Source organism: Apodemus sylvaticus, chromosome 2 (assembly GCF_947179515.1).
Source record: "Apodemus sylvaticus chromosome 2, mApoSyl1.1, whole genome shotgun sequence".
Classification (NCBI taxonomy): Eukaryota; Metazoa; Chordata; class Mammalia; order Rodentia; family Muridae; genus Apodemus; species Apodemus sylvaticus.
In genome coordinates, this window is record NC_067473.1 from 129,083,569 (window position 1) to 129,100,471 (window position 16,903).

The 16,903-nt window shown below is 41.6% G+C and overlaps 1 protein-coding gene across 10 annotated transcripts in view; it reads left to right on the forward strand.

Annotated features, from left to right (window-relative positions):
- Mitf (melanocyte inducing transcription factor) overlaps positions 1 to 16,903 on the forward strand; it is a 216,807-nt gene that overhangs the window by 168,790 nt on the left and 31,114 nt on the right. For 3 of the 10 annotated variants that reach the window (XM_052174410.1, XM_052174411.1, XM_052174412.1), the window contains exon 1: positions 16,266 to 16,411. The exons of the other annotated variants lie outside the window; for them this stretch is intronic. In XM_052174410.1, coding sequence (XP_052030370.1) covers positions 16,379 to 16,411 — 33 coding nt within the window. In that variant the 5' untranslated portion in view covers positions 16,266 to 16,378. Of the gene's footprint in view, positions 1 to 16,265; positions 16,412 to 16,903 lie in introns of those variants that run through there. 10 annotated transcript variants of the gene reach the window in all.

Consider the following 16,903-nt stretch of genomic DNA (forward strand, 5'->3'; position numbering starts at 1 on the left):
TTCAGGGATCCAAGGGTCTCTCCTCTCATTGATGTCCAACCAGGCCACCCTCTGCCATCCATGTGGCTGGAGCCATGGGTCCCTCCATGTGTACTCTTTGGTTGGTGGTTATGTCTGGGAGCTCTGGGGGTACTGGTTTGTTCATATTGTTGTTCCTCCTGTGGTGCTGAAAACCCCATCAGTTCCTTAGGTCCTTTCTCTAGCTCCTCTGTTGGGGACTTTGTGCTCAGTTCAGTGTTTGGCTGAGAGCATCACCCTCTGTGTTTGTCAGGCAATGGCAGGGCCTCTCTGGAAATAGCTATATCAGGCTCTTGTCAACAAGTACTTGTTGGCATCCACAATGGTGTCTGGGTTTGGTAACTGTATATGGATCCCCAGGTGGGGGCAGTTTCTGGATGGTCTTTCCTTCAGTCTCTTCTCCACACTTTGTCTCTGTATTTCTGATTTTGTTAATTTAGATACTTTCTCTGTGCCCCCTGGCTAGTGTGGCTAAGGAACGCTTTATCTATCTTGTTGATTTTCTCCAAGAACCAGCTCCTGGTGTGGTTGATTCTTTGTATAGTTCTTTTTGTTTCTACTTGGTTGATTTCAGCCCTGAGTTTGATTATTTCCTGCCATCTACTCTTTCCTCTTGGGTATATGTGCTTCTTTTTGTTCTAGAGCTTTCAGATATGCCATCGAGCTGCTAGTGTGTGCTCTCTCCAGTTTCTTTTTTGCAGACACTCAGAGCTATGAGTTTTCCTCTTAGGACTGCTTTCATTTGTCCCTTAGGTTTGGGTATGTTGTGGCTTCATTTTCATTAAATTCTAAAAAGTCTTTAATTTATTTCTTCCTTGACCAAGTTATCATCTGATAGAGAGTTGTTCAGCTTCCACATATGTGTGGGCTTTCTATTGTTTTTGATATTATTGAAGATCAGCCTTAATCCAAGATGATATGATAGGATGCATGGGATTATTTCAATCTTCATATCTGTTGAGGCCTGTTATATGACCAATTATATGCTCAATTTTGGAGAAAGTAACTTTCTCTCTTTCTTTCTTTCTTTCTTTCTTTCTTTCTTTCTTTCTTTCTTTCTTTCTTTCTTTCTTTCTTTCTTTCTTTCCCTTTTTCTTTCTTTGTTTCTTTGTTTCTTTCTTTCTTTCCTCTTACATTCATCCTTCTCTTTCTCTCTGTCTCTGCCTCTCTGTCTGTCTGTCTGTCTGTCTCTCTCTTTCTCACACACACACACACACACACACGCACACGCACACACACACACACATGCACACACACTTCCTGTTACTGTGCAGGGCTTGTTGATAGGAAGTCTTGAAGTTAGGATCTCTTGTTCATAGAGATAGCATCTCTACTCCAAAAGACAAAAAGTTTTTTTTTTTTTTTTTTTTTTTTTTTTTTTTTTTTGCCTGTCAAGATGGATGATGAGATAGCCCTTGACTAACTCAGCTTCAGATCCAGGAAGAAGCTGTATCAGTTGGCCCTGGAGTGTCTGTGTCCTGTGCATTTTCTTGAATCTTCCTCTAAGAAGAATGAGGTGGTGAACAGGCATTCTGTGTGCCAGTATCAGATTCTACACCAGGGTGTTACTGCCAGTGGGGCCAGAGAATTCTACTGCTGGAGACTGTCTTCTCAATGTGGGATATTTGGCATCACCCCTGTACTCTCCCACTAGATGCCAGTAGCAACCCATCCATCCCCACTCAGTTTTGACAACCAGATATGTCTTTTATCAGCACCCATTGTTCCTTCTTTGAAGGGCAAAATTGCTGGAGGCTGAGGCCACTGTCTTAAATATACAATTCTAGGTGAGTTAGCCTCTACTAAATCCTGGATCTAGTCCTTCAATTGTCAGTCCCTTGGGGACAGAATGACACTTATTTTCTTTCACTCAGCAAATTCTCTATGTCTGCTACATTTAAAATATAACATCATCAGGAAGCTACTAAAACGCTGAGACCTCTCTTCTTCCCCCTTTCCCCTTCCTCTCTCCCTCCCTTCCTCCGCCTCCCCACTTTATTTCTTCTGTGTGCATATGTCTGTGTGTGTCTGTGTGTGTATGTGTGTGTTTATATATGTGTGTATGTGTGTATGTGTGCGTTGTTGCTGGGATACATGTAAGTACCACACTACTATACTATTGTCCAGCTCTATTTTTTTTAAAAAAAAAATCTTACCAAGCTATATAGTGTGGCAGTTTTTTGTTTTGTTTTTTGTTTTGTTGTTGTTGTTTTAACAGGAGGGTGATCTGGAGTTTTCTTTCTTCTCCACTTTTTTTAATAGTGGTTTTCAGTGGGGAATATGGCATCTGGTATTTCAGAGACACAGAGGCCTATTTTTCTTCTCATAAAGGACTTCACTATAGTATACAATATTTTAACCTTTACTTAAAACAAAAGAAATCTCATGATACTTAGATGCACTGGGCTAACAAAAATTGCTATTGAGCTTGTAAGATTCTGCTCCCTGTCGACCTTCTCCACAAGAAAGGGAAGAAAAGCTGACATCCTTTAATTACTCCATGTCCTGAGGCAGCTCTCACAGAGCACATGTGCTGTTTTGACCTTCTCCGTTGTTAGTCAGTCTTTGTTGACCCCTTCCTGGCTAGGGTGACTGTTGTTCTTTTGGTACAGCTTTGAGTTAATGGTGAGGATAGTATTTGAAAGACAAAGAAAGCTTACTCATTTGTTTGTTTGTTTGTTTGTAACAAGTAACACTTGTTCTTTACAATAAATTGAAATTTGTCCACAGAGAGGATCAAGAAATGTACAGAGAAAATGTGACTGAATCACAAATGAAGGAGGGGTACAGCTGTTACAGCTGTGGATCCTCCAGAGTACTCGGAGTTTGTTGTTGTATGGTTGTTTGGTTGGTTTTTTTTTTTTCAAAACAGGGTTACTCTGTGTAGCCTTGGATGTCCTAGAACTAGGGTGTTTTGTTTTGTTTTGTTTTGGTTTGGTTTGTTTTATTTTGTTTTGTTTTGGTTTTGGTTTTGTATTTTTTTTTTTTTTTTTTTGTAGGGCAGGCTGGCTTTAACCTTCCAGAAATCTGCCTGCCTCAGCCTCCTGAGTGCTAGGATCAAAGGTGGGTGTCACCACTGCTCAGTGATTACTGAGAGTTTTGAAGATAATGTGATAAAAAACCTTTGCCAGCAAACTCATCAATATTTGCCTTCTGCAGTGCTAGGAATTGTGGTAAGAGCTCTAAAACTGCAGTCTGGCCTATACCTCTGAGCTGCAGTCCCAACAAAGTAATGTTTCTGTGAAGTAAAGTTAATTAAGCATTTTCAAGAATTTTGTACATGGGTATGTTATTTTTTCCCCCAGAGCTAAGGACCGAACCCAGGACCTTGTGCTTGCTCTACCACTGAACTAAATCCCCAACCCCATGGGTACACTATTTGCGTTATTTCTCCTGCCCTCTTTCCCTCCTTCTCATGCCATATCTTCCCCACCCCTTCTCAGATTCATGACTCCTTCAATTATTGCTAATACATATATATGTATGCATAAATACACCCTTCTGAATCCATTTACTGTTGATCATATGCATATTTGTTAAGGGCTGACCACCATAAAGAAAACTGATTCTCCCTCTCTCAGGAGCCATTAATTGCTTGTAGCTCTTCATCAACAGAGATGGTCTCATGACATTTCCCTCATCAGCATCTTTATATCAACTAATAGTATTGTAAAGATCGTGTTGTGTTGCCATGTCACTGATATTCCATTGGTGCAGACTTCCTGTTATGTATAGAAGTCCCCATCCCCAGAATGGATGTTCTGTCCTGGTGTTCTGGCTCTTACAATCTTTCTGCTTCCTCTTCTTCCCTGTTCCCAGAGCCTTGCGTATAATAATTGTGACATACTGCCTGGGCTTAGGTGCCTCAAGATCTGTCAGTTAGCTAACTGTTCTTTGCGATTCGTCCAGTTGTGATTTTTTTCTGTAATGGTTTCCATCAGCTGTAAAAAGAAGCTTCTTTGATGAGACATGAGAGCTACACTTACCAGGGAAAGCCAGTGGGCTAGGTCCAGACAGCTTATTTATAATGAAGAACTAAAGAAAATAATAAAGCATGTAATGATTGAAAATCTCTCCAAGCTACTTAAAAACCAGCAAAATTATATTTCAGATATGAATTCTCTAGATTGTTATAGCATAGCAGGGTTTGGTCAAGGAACTGGGGATGAATCTCAGTTTTCTCATCTTAGAAAAGGGGATAATAATAGTGCTCATATGTCAGGGCTGTAGAAGAATCCAATAGTCAAATCTACAGAAAGCCCGGAGGACAGCCTCTTAGCCTGCAAGTCTTGGTTGCTGCTACTATGCTTCCCTTGTCTTTGGGGGGGTGTTGTTTTCTGTTATGTTTTGTTTTGTTTTATTTTGGCTTGATATGGTTTGGTTCATTTTGGTTTGGTTTGGCTTGGTTTGGTTTTTCTGGAACTCACTGTCTAGACCAGGCTGTCCTTGAACTCATGGACACCTGCTTGCCTCTGCCTCCTGTTGCTGGTATTAAGTGTGAGCACCACCTTTACTGCACATATGCACACAGTCAACCCTGTACACTGGTCTTTTGTAGCTGTGTCCTATGTTTATACATTTTTATGGTTAAAAGACAATCTTTCTGAGATGCTGCTTTGGAGAAGGCAATGGATCAAGTGGTGCAGTCCTACATGTGCATGTGTCTGGTCTTTGTTTTGCTTTGTTTGTTATGAGAGATAACAAAAGCTGTGCTAGTTATAACTAAGTTCACAATTTAGGACATTTCAGCTGTCATAAGGCGTACATGGAGAGCATTGGACATGTTTCTTGAAAGAGGAAGGTCTGGTTTTGAACACTGCTTTGATCTGAAAATCATTATCAACTCAGTTCTGTACTCTCTACATGTTTGAAAATGTGTCCTTTGTAGCTGAGACAGAGTCTCCTGATTGATCAGTAAGATCGTTATGGGCAAATCCCACTGATTTTCCTTGTAACATTAGGACAGACGGGTTCCAGGGATCTCAGGAAACCCAGAGCAGTTAGGAGCACATGACCACACTCTCTTAGAAGCCTGCAAAACAAACAAAACCCATACAGTATGAGGTGTGCAATAGCAAGCTGCATGCAAATATTTTTATGCTTGTGGTAGGGATATGGGTGGGCTGTGTTAACTAAGTACGATGCTGCCATTTTGTGAAACAAGAGAATAGAAAATGAATTAAAAAAAGATTGCCTAATGCATAGGCACCTGTCCACTCCGTGGCTATGTTGAAGACTTAACAGCACTGAGAGTGGTGTAGGAACCCACTGTGCTGATGTAACCCTGCCTCATTATTGATCTGGCCTGTGCTGTTTCTTATGAACTCCCTTCCAAAATGGAAACCCTGCTCACGCTTTCAGTAGCCATAGTTAGTCCTTAACTGAGCACATAAAAAAATCAAGTCAGAAGTTTGCATGCATGCTTTCTGCCCATCAGTCCATCCCCTCCCCCATCCTCTCTGTGATATTTGAGTTAGATAGAGAGAAAGCGATGCCTAAGCCCTGTCCAGTTTGACTCCATCTCGCCTACGGGGTGTCTTTATCTTGACAATGAATGGACTCATCAGGGTAGACTCAGATTTTGTCACAAAGATCATAGAAGTAATTACTATGCATACATACATTTATCTACCCAGTCGCTACCTTATTCAAGTTGCTATGCAGGGGGAACAGTGCCCAGCTGTAGAAAATGATGAGTTAGGTTGGGGGGGCTCCGGCCTTCATAAGCCTCGGTATAGTGCCTGGAACCCTCAAATGGTGCTCCTGGCCTGCTGCTGTTGTTTATGAAGTGTCAATGTATAAATCTGGTTTTAGGACTTGCCAAAGACAGTGCAGTTCCTCCGAGGCCAAGACCCCTCAGTCTCATGACACAGGCCCTGAAGCTGCTGTTATTACGACGTGGCTCCTCTTTGCCAATTTTTAGCTCATGTGGACTTGACCTTCAAACCAGTAGCCTTCAGCTCTCATGTCTGATAGGGGCTCGTTGACTGACCTTTTGCTTAGGCCCAAGGCAATGTTTTCCTCTGTGACAAACTTGCCCACTGCCAGTTCCTTAAGAGCTCCAGTCCTTATGTGGCAGAGCTCGGCTGCCTGGATATAATCGGTCCTAATACCCGATAAACTGTGAACAATGGCCTCGTTTGAGAGGAAATATTAAGACAAAAAGACGTCTGCCATGCTGAGGCCGTGCTAAACTGGAGCGCACAGAGAAGTTGGGGCACGTGGGATGCTGCCCCGGCTACTCCCTTAACGAGGGGGAGGCTCTCTGGCCCTTACAATGGGCCATTATAAGGGCACCATTGAAACCACGTAATCACAGCCCTTTTCAAAAACAGAAAAATGTGTCAAGTATTAGACAAACGTAAACTGTGCTTGAATGTGAGACTAGAAATTTCATAAATAGCAGAGCCCATTTAATCTGATCAAATATTTCAAGAAAAAAAAAAGGAAACAAGGCAGTTTTTATTGCTGAACAACAGTTTCCTGGCTTAGTATATCATTTGTAAAAGTTTCAAACGAAAAGAATTTTGCCTGAATATGCTTTTTATTTATTCGATCTATAGGCTTTTATTTTTGTGGGATTTGTAGCTTTTTTAAATAACAAAATTTGTGCTTTATATATTACATAAAATAATAAATACAAATAAAACCTTATTTATTTATAATTGCAGCACCCAGAGACCAACATTGAAAAGCTTTCTCAGTGATTTGTCAATAGATTTTATTTTGCCCATGCATATGTAGAAACTTGTTAAAATTGATGTTGTGTTCTTACTTAGGTTAAGAATTTCCACACCTTCTTCCACAGGTCTATACAATAAGGACCTCGATGACTATGTAGTGCCCACCTCTGTGCCCTGGTTCTTCATGGGGACAGTTGTATTCCTTCCCTGGGAGGCTTCTGTCAGTTCCTGGAGGCATCACTGGTTATGCCAGCTGGGCTGGGATTAGGGTATGAGTCTCCTGGCATGTAACAGGGAAGATACCAGAGATGCCACTAAATGTCTAACAGTATACAGGTACCCAAGTACCTCCACAGTGAAGAGTATGACCCCATTATAGCAATATACAAGTTCACACCTCAACTAGGCACTGCCTCATTATTACTCTAACTCGTGTGTGTGTGTGTGTGTGTGTGTGTGTGTGTGTGATATAGTTTTTGCTCTAATGGGAGTCTTAAACTTAAAATTACTGTTCCTTGAACAGTGTGATGGCTACATAGACAAATGTATGTGTGTTAGTCACATTTATCATCTTTGTAACAAAATCTGAATCAACTTAAGAGGAAAGAGTTAGCTTTGGGTGCACATTTCAGGGAGAGGAACACATAGCAGCTCAGATAGCTCTGTGCAGAACAGCCTTGTTAGATCATGGCCTACCACAGAGTCTACTGTTAGAGTAGGGAGTAAGACTGGACTCTAACCATCAAGGCCCACATTGCAATGACCCACCTTTTTCAGCCTCCCTGCCCCTTGAAGTTCCACAACCTCCCAAGATGATATCATCATCTGGGGACTGAGTTTTCAAATCCATGAAGCTGTGGGGATGTTTCCCATGTAATACTGTGCTTTAGTGTCAGTTTATCTTCCTTTCTATTTGCAAGTTCCACCCATTTGGTTGATCAGATGGGACTGGTAATTTGATGTGCACTGAATATGTGCTGTACAAGGTCAAAGCCAGAAGCAAGTAGAGGAGCCAAGAGATACTTTCAGTCATCTGGATAACAAATGGAGGTGGTAGTCCCACTAGATGGTAAAATTTGGTTAAATTCTGAGTATATCCTCAAGATAGACAACAGCTATCGATGAGCTATATATATGGTAGATACATTGGGGAGAAAGGAGTCAAAGGTCATCAAGTTGTTTGGAATATGAAGACCTCTGACCTATAAAAAACAGCAAAGTCCATAAAACCTTAGTGGCACATGCGTGTCTATAACTCCAGCTGCTCAGGCAGCTGAGGCAGGAGGATTCCAAGGTTAAGGCTTAACAGCCTATGGAGTAAGTTCCAAGCCAGCCTAAGCAGCTTACTGAGATCCACCCCCCCCCCCTTTTTTTTTTAACAAAACCAGAAAAGAAGGCTCTGGTATTACTCAGTGATCTAGTGATGTTTCTCTAGCATGAGTAAGGGCCTAGGCTCAGTCCTAGTACAAAACACAAATACGTACCACTACCACCCCAACTCACCACCACTACCACTACCACTACCACTACCAGCAGCAGCAGCAGTACAATGTGTTTCAACCATCCCACTATTGAAATAGAGGAGCTGACTTGGAGGGCATGCTAATTGTGAGCTGTGTAGACAGGTAGAGATGAGTCTGGAATTCAGAGAGGTCTATGATAGGTGCTTTATATTCACAAGACTGGCTTGCATCACCAGAGCTGTGAGTGTAGACAGTTGAAATCCAGTCTGAGCCTTCATGGATAAGATGTGAAGAAGGAACTAACAAAACAGGCTCAGAAGTCAGGATGGAAGAGAGAAAACACACTGATTGTGGTCAAGTGGGTACCACATAAAGAATGTGGATTGAGTCTTCTTGCTGTGGTTACATCACGTGAGGCATGTTTACACCTGAGGATTCTGTCCTTGCCTGGGTGGTTCCTCCTGCTGATAGGCCAGTCCTTTCCAACTTCAGACCTGCATTTAAACACCACAGACTCACTGGGTCCTTTTCTGAAACACCTTCTGAAAGTTCAGTTTCCTGCTTCTTAGCTAAGGCAAAAGCAAGTCTTTTGTTAAATGAATAGAGAATATACAACTTTCTGATGGAAGCAAGAGTTCAGATGAAAACCTCGGAAGTCTTATGGTCAGGATATAGTGTTTTCCCCAAATGAACTGCATGTGCATCTGTTGGAAGCTTACATTCTGTTGGAATAATACAATCTGTTAGTAGTACAGATGTTGAGCCATATTCTGCCCCACACCTATGGATGCATACTCTGCATTTCACAACATCCCTCAATGGTTTGCACATGTGCAGTCTAGTGCACATGTGTATTTTGCAATCCAGGAATGGGAGGGGGACAAATGAATATCTCTTGATGGCAACAACCTAAACCAAGGTACTAAAACTGTCAAAAATCAGATCTCTTTAGGAATTGTTTGGGTATTCATTCAGAAGTTGTCTTATGTTAACAGCAGCAGAAGACTCAACCAGGTGTTGCACAAGAGTTCCTCTGAAGGTATTTTCTTTAGGGAAGACCACAATCTTTGCTTTCTCCCCTGAAAATGAATTTCAGAATGAGTTTCTATGAAGCAAAGTTGGGGTTTACAAAGAGGTAGCATATGTTGTAGATTTAAATGCACACATACGTGTTCTCATGTATCTTAATAGTTATTTATATGGTTTTTTAGCTATCAAAATTACCTTGTTCAAAGGATATAATTTTCAAACAGATTCAATGACTATGCAAACTTTTGAAATGAAGTTTAAAACATGAGCTGTGTTACGTGTTTCTCTTAAAGTATCTCTCCTTCCATGAGGAAACTGTTAACATGTTGTATGAGCCGTTCAGCTTTGAGAATGAGAGCTCGGTGGTGCTGATAAAGACAATCTCAAAAGTCACGTATTGCTTTTTCCTCAGGTGTGGCTCTTAGCTATTCTCTCTTGCTGGAGAGATCTCTCAGACAAGGAGCATTGTCTCTGCATGCAGTCTACTCAGCAACTCTGATGTTATCAATCCTACTGAAGCTCTTTCTCCCTCTTGTTTATTTTCTTAGTTATTAAGAATTTCATACAATGTATTTTGATCATATCCCCAACTTCTCTCAGGGACACTGCCCCCTTCTCTACTACCCAACTTTGTGTCCAGTTTTATTTTCTTATTAAATTCATTAAGTCCAATTTGTGGTGCCACATACTCATGGATATATAGCCTTCCAGGGCTTGACTTCTTACTTCAGCTAGTGAGAAAGACAAACCGGATCCCAGAGTGAGGCTTCTTTCCTTATCCCCTTTGTTTTTACAGCCTTTCTAGTCTGTTTCAATCAATTACAAGAAAGAAGTATACATAGAAACTTTGAAGGCTATTTTATAGCATTATTCAAGTGGCTTCATTTTGACATGTGATTTGAATTGACCCACTCTGCTGCGGGAGAAATATTAAAAAGAATGGCAAGTTCCTGTGCTATACCCGGCTACTCTCTGCCCTGGTGGGCTGCCTGGTCATACACTGCAGGGCAATTGCTGACCTGTTCTTAGCTCGTGGAGACTCTCTGACTCAGAGCTCCAAAATCTCTCTACCCAACTCACTAAGTTCCCATCCCCAGGTCGCTACCACACCAGCCCCATGCTTCACAACCTCCGAGACCTTTGAGGTGCACATCAGGCAAAACCAAGCTTTGCCACCGTACCTTTCTCTCTTGAACCCAGTCAAAACCCCTTGTGAAGGAAAACACCACACAAACTTAGTTTAGAAACAATGGTAACTCAATTGCTGGGTGCAACAACTACAATCCTAATCTTGTAAGCCACATTAAATCTAAATCCTCTGGTGCCATAATACCTGGGAGACATCTTGCTCTCTTGCTCTCATCCAAAAAGCCCTTTACTCTCTCCTGCTTCCTCTCTTCCTCTGTCCAACCCGGAAGTCCCGCCTACTAGCCCAGTGATTGTTTTTTTTTTTTTATTCATGGGGGTTCAGGGGAGGATCACAAGAAGTCACCTGAGTAAGTGATTCTTATTTCCAGACAATCCCTTCTGGGGAAGTGGAATGAACACCAAAATACAAGCTTCACCAGGGCCATCCACAACACCTCTACAAGATTGATTATAAAATGTACTATTGGGAACGTGACAGACATTTGTAAATGAATGCATACAAATTCTGTTCTCTGTATTTTAAAATCTTTTATTTAATAATAAATATGTTAATATATAACAATTAATATAGTAAAATTTTAATATACTATAAAAAAAACCTTATTTTCATTTACATGTAAGAGTGTTTTGCCAGTGTGAGTCTGTGCATCTTGTGCATACAGTGCTTGGGAAGGCCAGAAGAAGGCATTGAGGCCACTGGGACTGGAGGTACAGAAAGTTGTGGGTGCTGGGAATTGAACCCCTGGGTCCTCTGGGAGAGAAGCTAGCACTCTTAACTGCTGAACCATCTTTCCAATCCCCCAGATACATTTTTTGTGAGGCCTCTAAATATCATTCATCCTAAAACCAAAGCATGCATCCCTCTTACTTCATAAACAGACACTTTTTAAAATAGTTTATTACCTAAGGAAAGCAAGCTTACTAGGAATTTTCCATAGAGCAAGTCTAGCTTAGAATAACGTTAGGATTTTAGGAACAAAACGTTCTTCATTCTTGTGTATGTACTTATACCACATTTCTCTGAGTCCAGAAGCCTAGAGAGTAATAAAAAAGGAGGCCATGTGTAACTATCCAGACCAATGAATCTGCATGCAAATCCATGTTTGTTTAAACACATGAAGAAGGCTTGTGCTCACATTGCTTGATTAGAAACAGTCAATTTTTCCTTCTTTATTCACTTATAACTCAAGATTCAAATAGAAACCATTGAAATGTGTCTCAGAGTAGGCCACTCTGGTGAGACAGTGAGACAAGATCCCAGCTTGTAACCCTGTCAAGTGTCTTGAGTTTCTGATCCTTTATAGGGTAATTTATTCTTACACGGGCACTTATCCAGTTAAGACAATATTTGGAACACATTAACAAACTGAATACACACACACACACACACACACACACACCACGCCACACCACATACAACTTGAGTAAATCAAAGAAAGCTAGCTATCTAGCTAGCTTTGTTGGTCTTACCATTTTTTCAGTGATTGCCATTGCATATTGATTTCTTTCTAAATTGCCATTTAAAAGGAAGTAGGAGAAGAGTGTGACATGGCATTAGTGAACAGCGGCTGATTTAACTTCCTAAAATTTATTGAACCATTTATACAAATGTGTATATCGCACGCACATATGCATATATTTGGGTGTATATCTTTTTTCTTTATAAAGATCCTTCTTTTCCTTCCTTAAAATCTTGCTAAAATGTCTATGCACCAGGAAGTCTTTATTCTGGCACCTTCTATAAAGGGACAAAGTATAAATATTTCAGATATTGGCTCCCTGTGGCTCCTCTTAGCCACTCCTCCCTCGTATCTTGCTTAATCTTCAGCTTTGCAGAGGTGGCAGGAAACAAAGTATGGACAATGTACAAATGAGCTGCAGGAGTGTGTTAGTAAAACATTTGAATTTCATACCAGCATCAGCTGTCATGAAACACAATAATTTTTCTTTTGTTTTCTCATTATTTAAAAATACAAAATCCATCTTCAATCAGAAGGCTTGGGGGCAAACCCCTATCATTGAGGAAAGCCCCAGGCTCGGTGAACTTGGTCTTTTATAGTCTTTCTCTGTTCAGGTTCTCTCTATTTTTGGTTTCATCAGCTTCCACTCTTCTTTATATCAGGATTTGTCTCCGCGTTCCCTTGTTTTTTCTTTTTATGTCAAGGAAACTTTGGTATGGATCATGTAGAATGCAAGGTTATCTCTACCAGACCCAGAACTCTGGGCTGGTGTTTTCTCTTATAACACCAGGAATCTGCCTAGAAAAGCTGCTCAGATGCTGCTCTGAGGTTCCTCTCTCAGACTTTCCCCAGGTCACTTGAGAAAGCTAACTTTCACTGTTATAATTGCACATTGGCCACCCTTGGAAACTTCCATGTAAAGAGCAGTGTGCGTAGAATGGTCTTGAGTGTGTGGTAAAGAAGAATTGTCCCCCAAAACACAAGTAAACGAAACCTTAACATTTTTTGTTGCCCTTTTGAACGAAAAATAAAATAAAATAAAATCAATTATAAACTGACAGGCTTGTGGGAAATTTTTGTGGTTTTGTTCAAATTCACAGTAGCAAATGTTGGAAGGAGAAGAAGAGACATGTTGGTTCAAATGAGCTGTGTTTGCAGCAGTGAGTCTGGGAGTCAGGTAGCACAGTGGGCAGTATCTGTGGCCACCATCTAACACTGACTGGTGATGGGGAGGGAAATGGGCTGTCAGTGTCACCAGGGAGTGGCAGTTACCCTGTGGTCATCAGGAAGGCATTCCCTCCAGCTCTGCAATCAGTTCATGATCTTAATGAAGAAGGCGGGAGTGCAGGAGAGGAACCAGAACAAAGGCATGTGAGACCCTGTGGATTTTCACATGGATAGCTAGTGTGAAATGCAAACAATGTCAGTAAATACTGTAGTGTGGTAAATGTGTACAATACTGTAGCCTTGTGATTCAGACTGCAAATGCTCAGACACACTCAGTTTTTGCACAACATTTTATTCGTTCAGGCTTTTACCTTAGAGCCATGTAAGGATGGTATGAAGGGGTGAGAACAGTGTAGCTTCCTTCTTCAGCACCTTCAGGATGAGAAGAGCAGGTCATTCAGGGTTAGACCTGATCACGGTGGCGTGCAACCCAGCCATGACGGTGCTACCAGCAGTGGTTTAGAGTGTGAGCAGAAGACTCAAGACCCTCAAAGTGTTTCCAAGCTGAAAACTAACTGTATATTCTCTCTCTCTCTCTCTCTCTCTCTCTCTCTCTCTCTCTCTCTCTCTCTCTCTCCCTCCCTCCCTCACACACACACACACACACACACACACACACACTCGGGTATAGAAGAGTGTGATATCTTAGAAAGTTATCATTGCGGTGCTAGCTCGTAATCTTCTCTTTTTAAGTTTCCCATTATCGTGCTAAGCTGGTGAATATTGATGGAATTCACCTAAACAGCAATTTGGAAGAACTTAACAGGGTCCTATGACAACGCTTTGTGGACTGTTCTTTCTGATATTTGATGGGCCTCACGTGACACTGCAAACAGGCTGAACCACTCTCTTATCATCCACATTGGTGCATGAGGACTCAAGGCCTAGAGAAGTAGTGACTTAGTCATTTGTGCTGTCTGAGTCTAAACACGGGTGTCGAGTCCTCAGCTCCCTTACTGACCTTATGATCAGGCACCCAGATCCCAGGGACCTTCCAGGAAACAGTGAGCTTTGAGCACTGTCTTCCCAGAACAGCAACTCCTCTCAGCCCAGCCCATCAGGAATGCCAGTAAGGTCGTGCCCACAGACACTGAAACAGAAAACATACCCCAGTGGTTTGCTTGCTGATTCCACTCCAAGTGTGTCTGCTTTGTCTTAAGCTATATGAAAAATAGTACATTGGGTTTTTTTAATTAAAAAAATCTCACTTAAAAATTACACATTGTCAGCTACCTTTGAAAATCTGGGCAATTAAGCTGTATAGACTGGTGTGCCCATACAGTGAGTCAGTTGCAGCCTGAATCCAATGATCCTTTCCAGAGAAACAGTGGCCTCCAGTGGCCTCGGGCCTGCCCTCTCCTTATTGCCTCATTCACGGCTGCGCCCCTCAGTCATGTTACCTGTGTATGGTATCTAACTGGGAATACCTATTGATGCTCTGTCCCCAGTATAGCATTTTCAGGCTCTCTCTTCGTCTCCCTCAGCTCCTCCTGTGTAAGCACATGGACGTCAGAGGTCAGCCTCAGCATCCTCCTCAGCTCCTATGCACTGTTTGTATTTGAGACAGCTACTCTCACTGAAGCGGGCACTCGCTGATGGATGGTGAGGCTGGCCAGTGAGTCCAAGACCCGTCTGCCTCCATGGCCAGTGCTGTTGGGATTACAAGTGTTGGCCTGCTTTTTAAAAGGTGTCTCCTGGAAACTGAACACAGCTCCTCATGCTCGTGAGACCAGACGTCTTACTCAACTGAGCCATCTCCTCAGCCCTGCCGTCTTAACTTATTTGAAAACCCAAGAGAACTGATAGAAATGTTGCAAAGAAAATTTCCCTCTACTTCCAAACCTGAGTGTAGTAAAGACCTCTGTGTCAGAGCCGGGGCGAGCGAGTCCCTTCCTTACTAAAGCATGGCATTCTGATTCATTAAAAAAGGGGCTCCGCCAGTGAATTGGTGTTTATTTTTAAACATGCAGCCGTGTCTCTTTTTAAGGGAGTAGTGAAATAAGCAAATTCCGCTCCTGCCCTCATTTCATGTTTATTTTGGTCCTGTCTATTGTACCCATCATTATCGCGTCTGGACCCTTTCACAAAACTGAAAATGCCTGCGAGACTCATTGTGCGTGTCAGGCCAGACAGGTTTGAGGTGGTCAGCCCAAAGTACTTCAGTGGCCACAGGATTTTGACAAAATTAATGAGTTGCAAATATTTATGCTTAAAATATCAGCTCATTTCAACAGTAAGCAGCATTTATCCTAATTTCTAAATATAGACTTGTCTCTTTTCTACCTTTGCTTCACCCGGGGTAGCAAATTGTTTTATAAAGCTAGAAATCTTATCTATATTCTGACTGCTTATGGCGAACGGACTGTGATATACATGTTTAGCATATAATACCAGTAAATAGTGGGATGGACAGATGGAAAGGGGCATGCATCCATCCGACTGTGGATCCCTGCATTGTATCACAGTTTCCAGTAAGAGTTTGCGTGCTTCCTAATTTGAGGATTAGCTGAGAAAGTTTTTCTTTTTTCTTTTCTATGTGAGTATGAACCTAGGTCACTGTGTCTGTGTCTCTTTCCATGTGTGTGTGTGTGTGTGTGTGAGAGAGAGAGAGAAGAGAGAGAGAGAGAGAGAGAGAGAGAGAGAGAGAGAGAGAGAGAGAGAGAGAGAGAGAGAGCGCTCCCCCAGTTGCTGACTTCAGGTCAAAAGGCAGGCTCTGCATCTCTCCACTTACTTTTGAGCACGCTGTCCATTGAGACTGGGGTGGAAGATGAAGCCGGTGAGGCTGGAGGGTGTCTTCCACCCTAAAAGTCTATCTCTTTGCAGTCACACATGGCTTCGTTATTTGGTTGTTAGGGAAGTCTCAAGTGTGACAGTAGCTGTTAGGCAATGTCTCCTCTGAAGGGGGCATCCAGCTCTTAACCTATTGCTGGAAGAGAAACACCATTGTCCATTAATACTACTGGAACGAAAGATGAATGGGGACTTGGCCTTGATCTGACAGTGAGCTTGACTTTGATAGCTCATCCTTAAAAAGGTTCTTTTATATCTATGAAAAAAAAGCATGACGTCAAGCCAGCAGGGAAACTGATATCAATATTTAAGACCAAACTAGTAGGAATTAAAAAAAAAAAAAGTCCCTTGTGAGGACAGCTTTTTTTTTTTTTACATGCATAACTAATTAGCTTAGGTTATTATAAGCTGTGCTGCTGTGATAACGTCTCTGGCGGTGCCTCGGGATGCCTTGTTTATGGTGCCTTCTTTATGCCGGTCGCTCTTCGAATTGGAATTACAGAAAGTAGAGGGAAGAGGAATAAGTGGTCTGCAGTGTCTGCAAAGGTGAAACATTGCTATGCTGGAAATGCTAGAATACAGTCACTACCAGGTGAGCGAGCTTTCCTTCCTATCCACACCCGGATATATATATCCTGACTGCAAGGGTTTATACATGGGCTAATCCGTCTCTTTAATTAATCTTTAATTGCACTAAGGACCCTATTTGAAATAAGGATAGATCAGTTCCCTTAATGCTATTTATTTTCTGATGCCCTAAGAAGTAGTTTACTATAGTTTTAGAAATAGTGAATAACAGTAAGATTTATCTCCTAGCCTACTAGGTAACTGCCTTCTTCCCACCAGTTCTTGTTTAGAGTAGATAAGATAAAATTGCATTTGTCGATGAAAAGTAACTTTAAATTGAATGTCATTGGTTTTGTTTTTAAAAAAAAAGCATTTCTAATTCCCTGTAGTGTTTATGGAAAAGGACAGCAAATACCGTGTTGGTTTGTTAATAAATATGCCTTTAAAAACTCTCACATACAAGCGATACTGACTTGAATGTAACTGCTTTGTATAGAATTGCTTCCTCCATCGAGTC